This window comes from Silene latifolia, chromosome 3 (genome assembly GCF_048544455.1).
Source record: "Silene latifolia isolate original U9 population chromosome 3, ASM4854445v1, whole genome shotgun sequence".
Lineage (NCBI taxonomy): Eukaryota > Viridiplantae > Streptophyta > Magnoliopsida > Caryophyllales > Caryophyllaceae > Silene > Silene latifolia.
Genome location: NC_133528.1, coordinates 42,653,212 through 42,673,365, shown reverse-complemented (window position 1 = coordinate 42,673,365; position 20,154 = coordinate 42,653,212). Strand labels below are relative to the sequence as shown.

At 36.5% G+C, this 20,154-nt stretch overlaps 1 protein-coding gene across 1 annotated transcript; it reads right to left on the bottom strand.

Moving 5' to 3' along the window:
* Positions 1–3,474: 3,474 nt before the first annotated feature.
* LOC141647589 (histone acetyltransferase TAP1) lies at positions 3,475–10,718 on the bottom strand. The gene is made up of 8 exons (XM_074455837.1): positions 10,473–10,718; positions 10,286–10,374; positions 9,580–9,640; positions 5,211–5,397; positions 5,015–5,117; positions 4,694–4,794; positions 4,096–4,189; positions 3,475–3,876 (listed from the first exon to the last, which is right to left on the bottom strand). Exons 1-8 carry the CDS (start codon positions 10,505–10,507, stop codon positions 3,800–3,802), a joined length of 747 nt encoding a protein of 248 aa, XP_074311938.1. The 5' UTR covers positions 10,508–10,718; the 3' UTR covers positions 3,475–3,799.
* Positions 10,719–20,154: the final 9,436 nt, after the last annotated feature.

The following is a 20,154-nucleotide window of genomic DNA, read 5'->3' as shown; positions in this document are numbered from 1 at the left end:
TGCCAGGTTTTGCACGCTGATGAATCACGTATTACATGAGTACTTGGACAAATTCGTGGTGGTGTACCTGGAAGATATCATTGTGTACAGCCGCTCTTTGGTTGAACACGTAGAACACTTGAGGCTTATGTTCGCAAAACTACGAGACAATCACCTATTTGTCAAAAAGGAGAAGTGTGAGTTTGCCCAACCTGAAGTCAATTTTATCAGCCACATCGTGAGAAAAAGGGAGACTTAGAATGGATCCGAAGAAGATTACAACCATCAAAGACTGGGGCACCCCAAGAAACGTGTCTGAGCTTCGCTCTTTCTTGAGGCTAGCAAACTACTATCGGAAATTTATTCGAGAGTATTCAAAAATAATCGCCCCACTGACCGATTTGCTGAAAAAGGATATCAACTGGGAGTGGTCTATCGACAGGAGAAGGGCCTTTGAGAGGCTCAAGGAAGCGGTGACGCAGGAGCCGTCTTGGTGTTGCCGGATATCACAAAACCCTTTGAAGTAGAGACGGACGCGTCTGATTATACCCTTGGTGGAGTACTCCTCCAAGAGGGTCACCCATTGGCCTTTGAGAGTAGAAAGTTGAATGGGGCCGAGACTCAGTATGTTGTCCAAAAGAAAGAACTCCTCGCTATTGTTCATTGCCTATGGGGATGGAGACACTATCTCTTGGGATCGAAGTTCGTCGTCAAGACTTATAACACCGCGCCATCCCACTTCCTGACTCAACCCAAGCTTAACAGCTGACAAGCTAGATGGCAAGATTTGTTAGCGGAGTTCGATGTGGAGTTCATTTATCGACCGGGACCAGCGAATAGGGTCGCTGATGCCCTAAGCCGTAGTTGTGACTTGTCTGCACTGCATATGATTGCTCACTTGTCCACTACTACAGTGGTCACAAATATTCGAGCTAAGGCAAAGGAACACCTTGACCAAGATCCGATGGCGAGGACTCGAAAACAGTTGGTCTTAGAAGGGAAGACTAGCAAGTTTTGGATGGAAGATGAACATCTATTCACGAAGGGACATCGGATCTTTGTTCCCAAGGCGGCAGGGTTGAGGAGGATTCTGCTACAAGAGTGCCATGATACCTTGTGAGCAGGTCACCTGGGATGGCAGAGAACTTTATGCCTATTGAAGAAGAGCTACTATTGGCCGAAGATGAAGGATGATGTGATGGAGTATACGAAGACCTGCCTCATTTGTCAGCAAGATAAGAGAGAGAAACAGAAGCCGGGAGGGCTACTAAATCCGTTGCCAGTGCCAACACGGCCATGGAAGAGTATCTCGATGGACTTTTTCTCTGGGTTACCGAAGGTAGGGCGTTAAGTGTGATCCTTGTCATTGTGGACCGATTCTCGAAATATGCGACTTTCATTCCCCTTCCTAAGGCGTGCAGCACTGAAGAAATTGCCACGATGTTCTTCATGCATGTTGTGAAATATTGGGGATTGCCTCAAAGTATAGTCAGTGACCGCGATCCTTGCTTCACAGGAGTATTTTGGGGAGAATTGTTCAAGCTCCTGGGTTCCAATCTCCGGATGTCCTCAAGTTACCATCCCCAAATGGATGGCCAGACTGAATGATTCAATAACATGTTGGAAGATTACTTAAGACACTTTGTGAGGGCAACTTAAATAGAGTGGGTGAGACTCCTTGATGTTGCCCAGTTCTGTTTTAATGTTCAAACGAGCTCCTCGTCCAATAACAGCCCGTTTGAGCTTGTTATAGGTCAACATCTGTTATTGCCTCCCATAGTTGCAGATACCTTTGGAGGCCGGACAAAGAAAGCTCACGAGTATGTCAAAGAATGGAATGTGAATGCTGAGATTGCTCGAGATTACTTGGAGAAAGCGTCTCGCCGCATGAAGAAGTGGGCAGATGAAAACAGGAGACCAAGGGAGTTCAAAGTAGGCGACATGGTCATGGTGAAGCTGAACAAAGAGCAAATGAGATTCCTCCGGGGACGAGACAAGCGACTAGTGCGAAAGTACGAAGGCCCCATCCAAGTGATCAAGCGGATTGGGGAAGTAGCATACAAGCTTGACCGCCCTACTTGGATAAAGTGTTACTCTGTCTTTCATCTTTCATCTGAGCTGTTTGAAGCCTTACCATCCAGATCCTGAAGATCCCACCCGCAACAAGAGCAAATGTGCCAACATTCATTCTAATCAACTTCCAGCGACATCAGTCGACTGAACCAGCCATGCGGATTTCAAGCGTTGCCGAGGACGACAACAGATTAGGTGGGGGAGAGTGTAAGGAGCCGCGCTTTTAGCTGCATAGTCCCTGACATTTGCGCGCACGGTCCTTTTACTTCGAGCCCTTGGATTTTTTATTTGTACTCATGTATTTTCATTTCTGTTTTTAGTTTTATTTAGTACTCCAAGACTCCTTCCTATGTGTCGAACTTGGAGTCCCGTTTTTAGTTTAAGATACGTTTTTAGGTGTTTACAAAACGTATCGCTATTCTGCACAATCAATGTATCCTACTACAGGACTCAAACTATCAAATTTGCCTCTATGAGAGGTGCTAGTCAATTAAAACCGCTTCTCATCCATAAGCTTGATATTGCTTGTTTCTTGCTTTCAATAATCGTATTGCTTACTTTTATTGCTTCCGTGTGCCGAACTTTTCTAATCGTAACTAGGATTCCCGACACACGCCAACCGAGACTGATTACGAATGCACTAGTGATCCTTCACTAGTGCTTGACGTTCTCACTTGCATTCTTGTCGTGTGTTAGACAAAGGTGGGCGCCACGTTCCAGCACAAAGTTCCCGACCGTGACACCTAGGCAGATGGAGTTGGACACCATATGTCGATTTTATTATGCATACATCTGGTGGAGAATCGAGGGGTCTCTGGAGCACGTAAATGTCTATCTTCTTCACGAGAATAGTCTCCTGTGTATAGAATTCTCACTCCGGCAATGTCCACCATGAACATATTACTGCCCCTTCGTTTTCTATAAATATAACATGTCTCCCTAATTCATTTTTACATGGAAAATTAAGTAATTCTCATATTCCTCTCCACATTCATTCCATGTATTAGTGTCATGTGATTATCAAACATCGTAGAGTTCGTCTTTTACTCAAGTTTGAAGTAGCGCAATATGAGAAATGTAACTTCTTGTATCATGAGAGACAATTGTTCATTAATATTGGGTACCGTAGAGGAGACAAATTGTATCAAGGAGACAACGTGAATTCGTTGAGCTCTAGTTTGTCATTCTAATTTTATGTGGTTTTCTTATTAATTTGATGCATGTGATTTCTACAATATTTTTACACAAATCGTGTTGATAATCATCCCCTACTATATTTTGTATATATATACCTCCATATACAACGACTACCACCCTAGATTTTCCCACTAATGAACATCTTTTCTCCTTGACTTATTTACTTAGAAGTGTTGACACATGATTTGCCTTAAAACTCAAAATTTGCTGGTTTCTCGATCCGAGTTTTCATGGAAGGCACTTGAAATTTCAGGGAAAACCTTGTTTTTCTTGGGGTGACTTTTAAGAAGTATGTTCCCATACAGAATATGAAATACATCGACAACTCGAGTCTAAAACTTGTTTTCAGATGAGGCTTTTCAACAGAATAGCATACTAGGGCAGAGTAGCGAATTTTGTCATTTACACTTTGTATAATCAGCCCATAATTGACAAGCCTCGTCAATGTACACATCTTAGCGGCTAGAAGTCTAGTGAGAACTATGCACTGCTCATCACTCATTTCAACAAGGTCTGAACTCTCCCTTCCTGCCCAAGTGCCCGTAGACTCTCACTTAGGGTGCCAGAACATGCCCTTGATCCCCTCGGGATCTGGTTCAAACCCCAAATTTCGATAGAAATCAACAACTGCATTGGAGAATTATAAGATGTTAAAAGTCCGGCAACTAGCTCCATTTGTTTAGAAGAGTTAGGACCACATTACGAAATGACAGAAATTACATCTATATAGGCCAAGCAACAGCATTAGGTGACTCGAAAAAAAAAAAGGAAAAGAATGTAGGATTTCACATTAGGAACTTGCGGTTAAAAAAACCCAGACAAATTTCATGAGCCTAGAAGTTGTACCTTTACTGTCTGCAAAAAGACTGATATTGCCAATATCCTTTTGTAAAAGAGCCCTTATAAGCTTCTCTACAAGAGCCTTTCCAAGACCTTGACCCTGCACCACCATGCTTTTAGTGACGATATTTGACTACCTTAACTAAAAAACAAGCCATCACTAGTATTGTAATGCGCTATGTTTCATGTACTCGGGTATGGCTGCATATCAAGTATTGGGTTCGTCATGACTAATATGGACTCAGTCCAAGGAAGAGGGTATGGGTATGACTGTATGAGGCATGCCTCCAAACGAAAATTTAGTGATGTATTATCTATTTAGAATTATACCATGACAAAAAAAAAAAAAAATTAAAAAAAAAAGCCTTAAATTGTCAAAAATCATATGATTAATTTAAGTGTCACTACTTTCTTCCAAAATGTGTCTTACCAATATACAAGGTTTCGACACCAAAATAGGGGGTCGGATTTCACACGAAATCTAACAAGCAGGCGACTTTCTCAACCAAGAGGTCAGTGACTTCTGCCTGACTCAAAAAAGAAAAAAAAAGGGGGGAAAAAACTACACACAAATAATCATTTTTGTACAAATATGGCAAAGTACCTGATATGATGGATCTACAAGGACATCCCATATCGTAGCATTGAAGACGTGATCAGATGTTGCACGAGCCATGCCAATAAGCCTCTTATCATCATAACCTTCTGTCATATAACTTGTCCCAGTACACACAAGATATTCGTCATTTATTTTTTGAAAAGGACATGTATGAATTTTTTTCTTTTCTCTGGGTTGAAAAGAGGCAAAAGGCCAGTACAAATGTACAATACAAGGAAAGACGACCTAAGATAGATCCACAGGCCCTACGTCTCTACCAGTAGGCCTAAACATTATTGGAAGTTTACTTGATGCATTTCAAACTACCTGCTCCAGGTGATGACTTCTGCACTGAATGCAGTGTAGCAACCATGTAGCTGTTTTTCAAAGCTGCAGCAAGTTTCGACATTGGTCTACGGGGCCAACCAACCTGATAGTCAGACAGTGATGACAAGCAGGTAAGGTCGGGAAAGACAAGAAATAAACAAGAGCATATTTTCTTGACATGAAATTCGAAGATCACCTTATCACACAATGCTTGGAGGTCATACAAGTCAATATCTCCACCTGATGAAAACATTATCTGTTCAACAGTACCATCTGTCTGAGTATTTTCAGAAAGAACAAATTCAACTGGCATTGGCTCTTCTTCTTCTTCTTCAATTGGGATTGCTGGTTCAACGGATCGTTTTGTATTGTTTTTTAATATTCTGCAAAAGAAAGTATACAAGTTTTTCTCTTACAATACCATTTGAGAGGAGATTACTGAAAGCTTGAAGCATTCATCAGCAGCAAACAAACAACAATTTATAGGAGCTGAATTTACCAAGGAGCTTTGATTTTATGTCAAGGAATGCAATTCATTTTGTTTGGACTGACGAGGTTAAGAGGACAAAGAGTTGAAATTTAAATAATGGTAAAAAAAACAGTTGCAGTGTAACGCTTACGTTAGCAGCTTTCTAATCATACCTCATTCAGCACATAACAGACAAAATTAAATTATCGTTGAATCCTTTGATTAAAATATCCAAAGAACTACAATTAAATTTCTATGCCTGTTTGCACAGGTAGTAGCCGGTCCTGACAATAAAATTGCAACCAAGTTGCATACAAATAAGTTCAAATAGAGAACACTCATGAGGATGAATCTTTGAGGATTTCTTTTTACAAGGAGCTGAACTAGATAGGAAGCAAGAATGGTGAGTCATATAAAAGAATAGATTTTGCATATTCAAACCCATGTATCCAGTTCAAAAGATCCAAAACATGCAATGGCACTACAGAAATATGCAGACGGTAAATGGGAGCAGAACCAACCGGACAAGTACTCCACGGTAAGTGTCCTCATTTGACTTTGGTGTTAAAATCCAGTATCAGCTATGACCAAAGTTATCTGGCACACTGGTGTTAAAATAGTTTTGATAAATCAAATGTGTCAAATTCTACGTTATATCTCTACATATATTTGAAGAAATGGTCAAAGTTGAAATTGGTTGATCATCAAAGTCAAAATGGCAACAATATATACGAGATGCATGTAGTACTTTGTTAGTGTGAAGAAACCTAAAGATAGGATAAGGTCCATAATATTAACCAAATAAACTCAAAATCAAAACCATATTATTCTCATATAACTTAGAATTATTTGATTGTGTGAATATTGTACAATTAGGAAACTCTTCTTGTAATTACCTTATTTTCTCTACCTTGTATCCCTATAAATACATGTACTCCTCATAATTAATATACAACTTATTCTTACACAAACCCTATTCTTATATGGTATCCAAGGGCCTTCGATCTGCCAACAATCTTCGACCTCGCCGCAACACCTTCAAACGACAAACACCCTCTCTTCCATCCTTCACCATGTCGAGCAACACCACCCAAGACACCGTGGTTCCTAACCCCCACGACAACACCAAACCACTAACCTCCTTGAATCTTAATCATTGTGTGAAATTGAATGCGCTAAACTATACGGCTTGGCGTTTTCAACTGACAAACATACTATTCGGCTTTAGCCTACTCGGTTTCATTGATGGAACCGAGACACCACCACCATCAACCATCTCTGATGAGACTAAAACCGACAAACCCAATCCGGCTTATTTGAGCTGGCTCAAACAAGACAGATTAATTCTTGGTGCTCTCATGGGCACTCTCACCGCGGCCCTACAACCAATGATAGTACGGGCCAAATCTGCGAAAGAAGCATGGGATATCCTTGCTCACACCTACGCAAACCCATCCCAAGCGCATATTATGCAATTAAAAGAACGATTCGATTCCATCGTCAAAACCACGGATCAAACTATCTCTGACTACATGAACTCGATCAAGGTTTGTGTCGATCAACTAGCCCTTATGGGCAAAATACTCGACCCCGAGGATGTCATAGCTCAAGTTCTTAAAGGTCTTGACTATGAAACCTACAAACCCGTCATCACCACTGTTAGGGCTCGAGATACACCCATAACCTTTGAGGCTCTCCATGAGAAGTTGCTTCAACATGACCTACTGATGAAACATGACACCACCACAAACCACTTTGCTCCTTCGGCCAATGCTGCCTACCGCCACAATCACCAATACCGTGGCAATTCCAGACCACACACCACCCCTCAAAACCCACCAACCACCCACCCCAACAATGCTGCTCCTCGGCCTTTCAAAAGCCGCTGCCAATGGTGCAGGGAAACCGGGCATGTCATTGCCAATTGCCCACTGTTCAGGAAGCTTTACCCAAACATAGTCTTCCCTGCACCCATCTATCGTCAACCTCAAGGAAACCCGCAAGCCAACCTCGCTAATTATGGTATCCCGCAACCAAACACCAACTTCCTCCTTGACAGTGGTGCGTCGCATCACCTGACCCACGACCTGGACACCCTTGCATTCCACTCTCCCTATGACGGTCTCAATGATTTAATTATCGGTGACGGTTCCGGTCTCCCCATTGCTAATACAGGTTCCTTCACTAAACATAATCTTAATTTCACTAATGTTCTTCATGTTCCCAAAATTTCTCGTAATATCATCTCAATTTCACAATTATGCCGTGATAATAATGTATATGTAATTTTCTCACGTGACTCGTTTTTTGTTAAGGATATACGAACGGGGAACAACCTCCTCCACGGCCGAGCAACCAAGGGGATTTACGAATGGACGCCACCTAAACCTATTACACTGGCAGCTGTCAAAGAAAAAGGAACCACGCCGATCTCGTGGCATCACAAATTAGGACATCCGACGTATGATGTACTAAAAATTATCAATAAAAGTCTAGCTTATTCTATTAAAGACTATGAAAATTGTCATGCCTGCTGTGTGTCTAAAAGCAAAAAACTTCGATTTTCCGCATCATCGTTCCAATCTCACGCACCACTCGACCTTCTATTCTCTGACTTATGGACCAGTCCGGTTCCATCTCGTGACCATTACAAGTATTACGTTATTTTTGTCGACCATTTCAGTAAATATATATGGCTATATCCGCTAAAACGCAAGTCCGAAACAACTCAAGTATTTACGCAATTTAAAGCATTAGTTGAAAAATATTTTAACAAACCAATACGCCGCTTCTTCTCCGGTAATGGTGGCGAATACATTAAATTAAATCAATCTCTTCTCACCGATGGAATTTCTCACTTCACTACCCCACCGCACACTCCATATCAAAACGGATACGCCGAACGCAGGCACCGTCATATTGTAGAAACCGGTCTCGCCTTACTTACTCATGCCGGCATGCCAACCTCTTATTGGCCATTTGCATTTAGCACGGCAACCTATCTAATAAATCGACTTCCTACAAAAACATTACATAATGACTCGCCATTTTCTATGCTCCATAAAACTCAACCCGACTACACTAAATTACATAATTTCGGGTGCCTTTGTTATCCATGGCTTCGACCATATACGAAGCACAAATTAGAAGATCGTTCCATTGCCTGTGTTTTTATTGGCTATTCAAATACGCAAAGTGCCTACCATTGTTTGGACCCGAAAACCCATAAAATATACACATCTCGACACGTGAAATTTGTCGAAGATGAATACCCATTTCGACGAGATGCATCGACCAATTCATCCCCTCCCTCTCCTGATGACTGGTGCTCCTTGCACATTCTTTTAATTGCATAATATGCGCTCGGGATGAGTTTGTGTAGGTGTGAGCAAGGATATCCCATGCTTCTTTCGCAGATTTGGCCCGTACTATCATTGGTTGTAGGGCCGCGGTGAGAGTGCCCATGAGAGCACCAAGAATTAATCTGTCTTGTTTGAGCCAGCTCAAATAAGCCGGATTGGGTTTGTCGGTTTTAGTCTCATCAGAGATGGTTGATGGTGGTGGTGTCTCGGTTCCATCAATGAAACCGAGTAGGCTAAAGCCGAATAGTATGTTTGTCAGTTGAAAACGCCAAGCCGTATAGTTTAGCGCATTCAATTTCACACAATGATTAAGATTCAAGGAGGTTAGTGGTTTGGTGTTGTCGTGGGGGTTAGGAACCACGGTGTCTTGGGTGGTGTTGCTCGACATGGTGAAGGATGGAAGAGAGGGTGTTTGTCGTTTGAAGGTGTTGCGGCGAGGTCGAAGATTGTTGGCAGATCGAAGGCCCTTGGATACCATATAAATACATGTACTCCTCCTCATAATTAATATACAACTTATTCTTACACAAACCCTATTCTTATACATAACATAGTAGCAGTCCTCAATTCTCATTGATCAAGAACTTAAATCAAGCAGAATTATGAACATATAGAAGGTAGAACAGCAGGTGCGACACCAAGTGGATTAATATTGTGTTAGTGTGAATAAATCTCTAGTAATGACATAACAATAAGGCTTTGAATTGATCAACAAGAGAAATCAACAGACATACCCAGATCTGATGGACTCCCAAAAGCTAGCCTTTAGCCGAAAAAATTTAGGCTCTTCATTCCCTGCATGTAGAGTAAGTAAAACTATTGGCCCAGTTGTTAAAACCAAAGTAACTTTTTCCATTAGCTAAATAATTGTCAGCGACACTTAGCCCATATATAGACCTTATCTGCTTTATGCAAAGATCATACGCAACTGAACATGATTTCTTCCAGTATCTTTAGTCCCAATTCATGGTTATTTGATGGAATCCAACATCTCCAGGCATACATATTCTCGCATAACACATTTCTTAATATGAACCCACACGAATGACAAAAGTCTCATGTAAGTTTAAGGCACTGCTCTTTTGGACTGAAATTAGCTAAAATTAAGTCCAAAAGAACAGGACCTAAAACTTTACCCTTTCCCCTGAAACCTAAATCATAAAGATGACACATTTCCTTGACAATTCTTACATTTCTCCTTTCAAAGAAATTGGATAATCCTAGTTGTCTATCAACAACTCATACAATAAGACCGTCTCATGTAAGACGAACTCCGCCCTGGTGACTAACTAAGTGACAGTTGACACTACCCTTGTTAATTTGACTTCTAATCAAACACACAAGAAAGTCAAATCCCACGTCATTACCCATTAATCAACTCCAATTATTAAAATTAGTGATCCATAAAGCAGAATTAAGAGAATAAAGAGAAATACAGACCTCTAAAGAAACCAAAATGATTTAAATTAGCATCAGATAACTGCAGCTCAGGTTGCCTGAAGAGAGCAGATGGATACACAACAGGAACCCTGAAAATAAAAACCCAGTTGAAAAAATTGGCATAAAAGTTGAAGATGAGTAAAATTAAAGACAAAAGGTAAAGAATTGAAGAGATATATAAATATACCTAAAAGTAAGGGAAACTAAACTGCAAGCATGCATTTTTGTGTTTGAACTTTGTGATGCTGTGCTACTCAGGTCTTACAGACAAGATAAAGGGCACTGCAGGTTAAGGTTTCACTTCATCCACCCATCTTCAATTCTTCATCTTCTTGCCAATTTTGGTTGCTGTAACTTCAAAGAATAACACTTGAATTTCTGCTGTTAACTTTTGGTCTTCACTACTAACCCACGGCCCTTGAATTGCTGTTGGTAGTTGGCCCAACAACATCCTATTTCATTTGAGTTGCTAACAAACTGACCAGACCTGACCCGATTGATGAATCCTAGTCCATTTCGGTAATGGGAATGCGGGGTCTCCTTATACGTAGTACGTTTTACGGTAGCATTTTACTAATGTCCTCGAGTTATCAAATTCTCAAAGACGGACGTTATAGATAATAAGCTGAAGATGGATAGTGTCTCTCTCATAAAATGCGAGTGGATAATGCAAGTGGTGGGAAAATGGATACCTCTACTTGCCCTCTCACTTGCATTTTATGAGAGGACCACTATTCGTCTTCAGCTTGTGACGGATAGTGGTCGTCTTCAATGAGACGGCTTTGGTGTGGTGGTTGCTCTTCTCATCCCTTAACCATGAGGTCGGGGGTTCGATCCCTGTCCATGGGAATGGAGTAAATTCATTAGCCAATCGTTTACCTCTTCGTGGGAGCACCAATTAGGGATTTTAGTGTAGGGCATAAATATGTAAAAATTCATTTCATTATAATATATGCCTAAAAACACACATTAATAAGCCTAATATGAAAAAATTTGCAAGATATTTTCATCACAAATGCAAATATAAACTTAAATTTACCATAATATAGGAGAATATCTTATAAGTCTTTCATAGATTAAGTTTTCGAAATTAGGAATGGGGTACATAAATTAAAATTTCCAACATATTAAAATATCTTGAATTGGTACCCTTTCAAATCCAAACTTAAGTATTCGTATCTCTACACGATCTTTTACGGAGGTATCTATATGAAAATTAATTTTCCACTTGTTACATTCCTTTTTTTTTTTTTGATAAGGTAAGGAAACTAGGTCGATCATATGAATCGACCTATACCATCCTTGCGGGTGAGAATGGTAAACGAAATTCAAAGAATTTCCATTTACCATGAAGAAACCACAAAAAAAGGGTTCAAAGGAAGAGACTCTCCTCGGGAAAGTATGACAATTTAAGAACCCCATAAAAGAAATAAAAAATAAGCACGTTAGATCTGAGGAAATGCAAAGAGGCAGATCACAAGAAGACACAACATGATGACTGACCAAAACTAACCACCGAGGGCAACCCAAGGAGATCAATGAGACTCCAAGAAATTTCAATCCAGGTTATAAATCCATAAGTATTAAAAATTTCAGTATACATTCATAATTATACATCGTTAATTTGAAAAAATCAACAATGATTTGGCTAATTTATGAAATTAATTTTAAAAAAATTGCTATTAAATCCTTGATTTACATCTTCTTTAACTAAGACAAATAACTGAAAAATGCTCTCCTAAGCTAAAGTGGAGAGCAAATTAAAGTCGAGTCTTTAAGAAGAAGAAAATCAAGAAAAAAGACTGATTTATTATTTCCAATACAAAATTTGAAAAGAGACTAAAGATCTACCTTGAACTAGGAAGAAGATGACTTTGAAGAGTGGTGATTAAAGAAACGGATGAAGAGTTTGGGGGAAAAGCCTTCAACCCCATTTCTTAATTCTGTTTTTTTTTTTTTCTATAGAGAGGATTTTATCTCTCTAAAATTTTAGAGAGAGGAGGCTCATTCTCTAATTCTCATGAGGTTGTACGATAACAAGATGTTGTATGATAACAATAAAGCATTGTAATCCCAAGTCTTATGTTACCAATAATCATTGTAATCATGAGTGCTTGTAGGATACCTTGTTACATTCTTTATGATTGTCATTATTTTCTAATACAACAACATTACTAATAGTATAAAGCATCACTTGTGAAGAAGGAGACGGAATAGTCTATTAAGGGTGTATTAGAAACGACAATTCCGACCTCTTCTTCACGAGGAAGAGCTTATACTATTAGTAATTTTATTATATTAGAAAACAAGGACAACCACAAGAATGTAAAAACAAGTAAAAAATTAATTTTCATATAAGTACTTCGTAAGAGATTGCGTAGATTGTTGATAGTTAACACGAGAGGAATTGTGATTACAAAGGAGTTGTGATGAAAAAATGGAGTAAATATAGAGAAAAACTATATATGAGGATTTATACTATTTGTATTTTTTTTTTATAATTGACCCGAGAGGGTGAAGGCTCTATTTATAGTTGGAATGGAGTGTGTGAAAAACGGCAAGGAAATAAAATAAAAAAGAAGCATTTTAAAGAGGGAACTAGTTTTGTGACCCGTGATACTCACGGATTCGTTTAGAAGCCTCTTTTTATTTCCAACTATCTTTGATTAGTAGTAATATTTTTGACGCATGTGTATTGCTTCCACCGCTTGGAAGAATTATATTAGTAAATGAAAGGAAATAATCGATGAATAAATCGAAAATAGAAATGAAGCTCATATGAAAGTTTAAGAAGAGGATGAACATCTTTTATCCATGCTCTTTATCAAGTCATGTCCCCTTCTTAACCCTTTGTTTTGTTAGCAAAATAAGGTGTGCTCTTTATTTGATTAGTAAATGAGAGATCATTAAACCTTATTGATAATTGATAAGTAACAATACACACGATAATTGATAAGTATCACCTTATTGCAATTCTTTGTTTGAGCTCTAATTTGAACGCTTAAAGCTTTATCTTGATAAGAAATTTTCATTGCATACTATTGAGTATTAATGGATCATTAAATGAACACAATAACTAATGCTTTTATTTTACCCTATTATCCCTTACTTAATCTTATATCTGTTTTCCTCCATTTTCTTTAGTATTTCCACCTTAAGGATGTGATCAACACACACTTTTATTTTCACTAAACTTGGAAGACGGGAATTGAATTAAGGGCAAGTATGAGACCAAGTTCACGAACTCTAAATAAAATAATTTGAAAATTATCAATGGATAAGTGTGATGGCATATGCTATGCTATGATAAGCGGCATAACAACTAATCTTTGTTTTCAATTATCGCCCTAAAATCACATAAGTTCCTTGATGTGACCATTATTTGAGCATATTTAGTCCCCGAATTAGCCTCGTTCCTATGCTTTTTAGTGCATATTTGGGTCATTTACTATCTTTAGTCCTTTGTTTTGCATATTCTTTGAGGTTTTGTTCCCTTGGTAGGAGAGGAGTGCAAACCTTGCATTTTCATGGCAAAATAGAGCTAAATTGATCGAATTTAATGACCAAGCATCAAAGAGAAGACAAGACTAGAAGGCCTTTGTACATATTATAGTAGATGGGCAATGATGAAGAAATCCTTGCATCCCCGACTAAATCCCGGAGGATTATTGGAAGAAGAGAAGAAGAAAAGAAGAAAAGGAAGGCTGGGACGAGATCCGCTCGTCCAGCCATAAAGACGCCCGTCCAAGACTGCAAGAATCCGAGCGTCTTTGCCATAGGGACGCCCGTCCAACCACGCCCCAATCCGCTCGTCCAAGCATCAATCCGCCCGTCCAGCCACCCCAGAATCCGCTCGTCCCGACCCGTGGACGCCCGGATTGTCTTACAGGCCCATACGTCCTCTTCTTGCTCCATGAGAGATGCGCATATTTATGAAAGACCGGCAAAAAGGAGACCGGCATCTCTTTTGAGAGGAGCGATTCCTCAAGGACTTAATCGTCATTTAAGCCCTTAGTAAACCCTAATTTGTGTACCTAATCCCCACTATAAATACCCCATTAGTCTAATTAGATGAATCATGTTCTTCTTATCAATCTCTAGTGTAGTTTATATCATTCTAATCTCTCTTTAATCTTGTAATCAACTTTTAATCAAATATTAATACAAATCTCATTTCCTTAATTTCTCTTTTGTTCATCTTTTATTTTGGGTAATTGAAGATTATTTGGGTTATTATTGGGAGATTGACAACCTTCCAATCATTCATCAAGTACTTCTATTATTCTTTGCTTTATTTTGGAATCATTATTAGGTATAATTCTCTTAATCCCTTTTTAATTATTGTTAATCATCTTCATTTATTCATCATGTTTTGCTTTGTTAATATGATTGACAACCTTGTTAACATGTTAAACTTGATAATGAGTGAGTAGTTTCCTTAACTAGGGTTAATGGGTAATTAGGGGAAACCAACATGGGGGATGATTCATGCTTAATTTAATATGTTTTAATAATTTATTTGATTGCTTGTTGTGATCTCAACTTATGCACATGTTATGTTTGAGGAAATGCGAGCCTATGAATCCTTGCATTTTTTACCCATCACTTACCTTTTCAATGAGACTTGTAAGACATAAACCAACTCGAGTCTCATTAAACCATGCATATAGTTGAGTAGGGAGGATTAAGTCGACTTGTAGGTGTTGTACAATCTAATCGATTCGGCTCCGGGACCCAAACCTTCCTAGGATTGTAAGACATAAACCAACTCGATCCATCACAACAATAATTGCTTGCTTATAATTTGAGAATATGTTTGTATGATCAATTCCCATGAATCTCCTGTGACCCCATGACACTCTAGTGCTTTTAATCAACTGTTTACATCTCATTTTAATCATCTTGCTTGTTTACTTTTATTGCTATTTAAGTGATCTTCTTATCTCAACCCAAATTGTGACACCCCTAGACACCGCTACTTGCAATCGAAAATCCTACATCAATACCCGTCCCTTGGGATCCGACGTTTACTTGCCTCTTTACTAATAGTAGAGTTGTTTGTGAAGTTATAAATTTTTTTTTGGTCTAGGTGCTCCTAACGACAAGTAATCGAAATCTAAGCTCCAAGTGAGTCCGACCATTCCTATTGCCCGGGTTAGCATTAGTACGGAGTACAATGCTCATGTACTGATATTGGTCCAAGAGGTAAGGTATTTTATAGACAAAGTTAAGTTAATTAAGTATATGATAAATACGATTGAATAATCATAATAGATTCAAATATATATAGTGAGAGTATAAAGGAGGACTATAAATATTGTGTAAAATTTCTCGAATTCTCAAAAAATTATCACTGAAATATAAATTTAGTATACAAATAGAAAATTATAGTACTGAAGATTTTATTATCACTAACAAATATCTATGGTACATACTTACCCGATTATGGATGTGAAATTATGAGGAGCAAAATTTTATAGGCTATATAGGTCATATTCTAAAGTAACATCCACCTATTTTTATAATCACTTTTATACCCTAATATCTATGTACTAATCACTCCAATTCTCCACCAACCCAACATTATCAATGATCGAAATTCATAAGAATTTCTAAATTTGTGAACCACCTAAAAGCTCAAAAGTACAGTACGATATTAAAAGAACACCAAGAACCGCAAATAAATGAGATTAACACTGCAAATAAAAATCTAATCACTAAAGAATTCAACCTGAAACTGAAAAGAAGAATGTTGTGGTGGATTATATGGCAAGTGATATGAGAAGCAAATTCGCCAGCTGCATAACTTTCTTCAAAGTGAAAAAATCGTTGCCTAACCGAGTAACCGAAGCTCACTTATAAAGTTATAAACTAAATCAAATATAGTTCTTGTACAACCTGAATTTACAACTCCAACTTAATCACATTAACAAATAGAAGTACAAAATATATCGTCACAAATATAATTAAAAGAAGGTACAAGGTTTGAACCCAAAACAAAGCAATACCGAAACAAAAAGTAACAATACGAGCTATTTAGCGGAAAACAAAAATACAATAAGAGGTCTATACCGCTACATTTTAGGGCTCATCGGCTACACCTCTTTTCTCAATTTATAATCTCTCTCCCTCTATTGAATTAATAGCAGTATTTGAGGGCACTTAATAACGTTGATCCTTCAGTCGCCTTGCAATAAGAAACGCTTAAAATCTATTGGAGTTCCCTAGCCTATTGATTTCTTTTCTCTTCCCTCTTAAGTGTCTATTTAGTGTGTGAATTAATATGAGGTGGAGTAACTAATGGGAATAAAGAGGCGATTAGTCTTCTTCATTCAATAAGTCTCACATTATTTTTACTAATCATCCATGAGTCTACTTTGTGTGCCTTTTTCCTTGTGCCACGTGTGATTAAGAAAATGCTCAAGTAATCCTTTTTATATTATTGTATAGTTGTTAATAATGGTGAGTGTTTAGTAATATGAAAAGGTTTAATTAATTCCTTAACATGTTTTATTACAAAAATTTCAATTGAAATTTCAATTTTAGTTATAAATTATGAAATTTATTAACATGTTTTATTACAAAAATTTCAATTAAAATGTCAATATTAATTATAAATTATGAAATTTGATGTAAATTTGTAAGAGTTATATAAATTTTGGAAGACAACATATTTAATAAATTTCAATTAAAATGTCAATATTAATTATAAATTATGAAATTTGATGTAAATTTGTAAGGGTTATATAAATTTTGGAAGACAACATATTTAATATACAAAATTAATTTAAGAATAATGATAATATCCTTTAATATTATATATATAAGTGAATTAAATTAATTTATAGATAAATGATTTAAATTAATGTCATGTAATAATAAATTGATAATCCATGTCACATTAAAAATATGCAACATCATATTTAAATATGCCACGTCACATTAAATTTTAATCTAGGTGGTTTTTTTGGATCCTACGTGGCTTTGTCTAGGTGGCCTTTATTTGTCATTTTAGGGTAGCCTTTTAATTATATTTTATAGACTAATCTTCATAATTGCATAAAATGAAGGATAATCACGGCATGCAAGGCTGTCATCGGAGCGCGAGAATCTTGTTCAAAAACGTCCAAAAATCTTACTCCCTCCATACAGACCAATGATAATATGGTAGAAAAGGATGATTTCCTTACATAATACTAAGAGTTAAATTAATTATCATCATATAGCTACTTGAAACATAATTCATACCATATAGTTAAGCTAGGATTGGATAATCCAAAGCTAAGGAATGGAAAAAACAATAAAATTGAATTTTCTGTAAGTATTGTCTTGTAAACAAAATTATTTCCTATATATTGTTGTTACTTTAATTTCTAATCCCCTATATACTAAAAGAATAGGAAAAGTTCCAAGTTTTCCCGCCTAAAGCACATTTCCTATTTTGATATAATCCCTTATTTAAAATTTGTCTCTAAGATTTTTGTCATAAAAAACGTTCTTTGTATGCTAAATCGTTTCTAAAAGATATGCTAATAAAAAATTTATAAACAATTTCATTAATTTTGTTTAAAAATATACACATTTCATGACATTACTCAATTTTTTGGATTAGTTTTATAGTTACTTTTTTTTTTCTAAAAATAAAAACTGTATAAATACCGCGCATTCATTGCGCGGGATCTAAACTAGTTACAATTATGATAAAAGAATTTAAAAATATTTTTTTATTTATGTGTATTAATATTACGTAAAAAAATACTCATACTTTTTTCATAGCTTTATTTATATTTTGTGTCCGAAATAGTCGGATTAAAATTTAACGTCGAAGGTAGTACAAGTCTGAGTTATAATTCATCTTTTTTTTTCGTCTTTTTTTTTTTGCAATAAGTCATACATCAAGTGTGAATTGTAAAAAAATAAAAAATGTTTGGATTAAAAAAAAAACAAAAACTAACTGTTGCAAAAAGAAAATGATGAAAAGATATATCGGACAAAAAAAATAAATCTATTAAAAAGTTGTTTTTTAAACTAATATTAATATACTCAAATAAAAAATAAATTATTTTATCATAATTCTAATTTAAATTTTATTATTATATAATATTATATGTCAAATTATTATAATATATACCTAAATATGTCTTCTTAAAATTAAGAAATAAATAAAAATCAAAGTAACAATATATAGGGAATAATTTTCTTACAAGACAATACTTGTAGAAAATCCAAGTATATGTTCTTTCCGATCCTTTTACATTGGGTTATTCAATCCTACCTTAACTATATGGTGAGAATTATTTTTCAAGTAACCATATGGTGGGAATTATTTTATCTCACATCATTATGTAAGGAAATCACCCGGTAAAAAATGGGGTTTTTAAGAAAAGAGGATAACTTGGTAATGTTGTGGACCAAATAAGAAATGTTACCATTGCTTTGGTACGACCGTATTAGGTAAATGTTACTACTGGTCTGATATGAAGGGAGTATATGATGTACTCGGCAAGCATAGGGCTTGTTCATCACAATGACGAGCTATTAACCTTTCTATTCACGTCCAAGTCCATAAAGATGATTAGGCTATGTAAAATGGTCTATGTACTATGTGGGATCACAAATTCTCATTGAAGACGGAAGATATCCGTCACAAGGGAGAGATGGGTCGAATTAGTACCATATTATGTGAATGTGGTTAAATATGATCCGTATAGCAAGCACAAGGGTAGGTGACAATTATATGGGTAGGGGACATTGATTTGACTGGGCACATGGTAAATTAAATTACCCACTAAATAAATATTTAATTTATATTTTTCAACAGCCTTTGAAACCAGATCTTTTCTAAAGACAACCAAATCTTCAGTCTTCATTACATTTCAATTTCAAAATCTTCATCTTCTCAATTTTTTCATCTTCTAACTTTTGCATCTTCTCAAGAGACAAACATAAATTGCTTTTTTCATTTAGACACACAAATCTCTTCTTTTCCTAACTTTTCTACCAACCCAAATCATTTACCATATTTTTTACCTATTCAAAGAATTTTTAGCAAACAAAACTCATATTTAAATTCTTATTCAAAATATGTAAACCTTATTCCAACGATCGGTAAACCTTATTCGCTCCGTTAAAAAGTTTGAATCTTATTAGGTTAAAGTCGTTAAACCTTATTCACTCCGATAATTTTATTTTTAAAAATTTTGAATCTTTAGTGTTTTGATGTGTAGATACGGGGTTGTTTTTTTTTATTTATGTAAAAAGATTCAATCTTTATGTCATGTTCTACTCGAAATATTGGGTTTTTGTTTGATTTATGTAAAAAAGTTTGAATAATTTGTGTTTTGATGTGTAGAGCTGGGGTTGTTATGGCCAAAAAGTGAGAATTCTATCCAAATCAATTTAGAGGAGGAATTTGGTTTAATATTAGTATGATGGATTATTTCGAAAATGGTATGTTGTTCGTTCCTTCCCACTATTCAATTTTAATTCAGTTTCGTCATTTGTTTATTACGTAACATCATATGTTTAAGCATCCGTCTTTTGTTTTAGGAAAATCATGTACACATGTGTTGTTTACAAAAAGGGTAAACTTTCTGTTTTTACGATTAATTCATGACTAAAATGATTGTTTTACATACTGTTTTGGGTAAATAAAATGTGTTGCGAAAATAAGCAATTTTCGTCTTTGATCGAAAAACTAAGAACCACATGTATAAGAGACGTTTTGGAATGAGAACCAGTCAAAATGTTACCATTTCACTTCATTATGTCACCATTTTAACAAGAAGAGCAAGAAACAGACATCTCCGCAAGACGGTATGCCTGTAATTTGTAATATATCAATACTATATATTAAATCCAGAAACCAA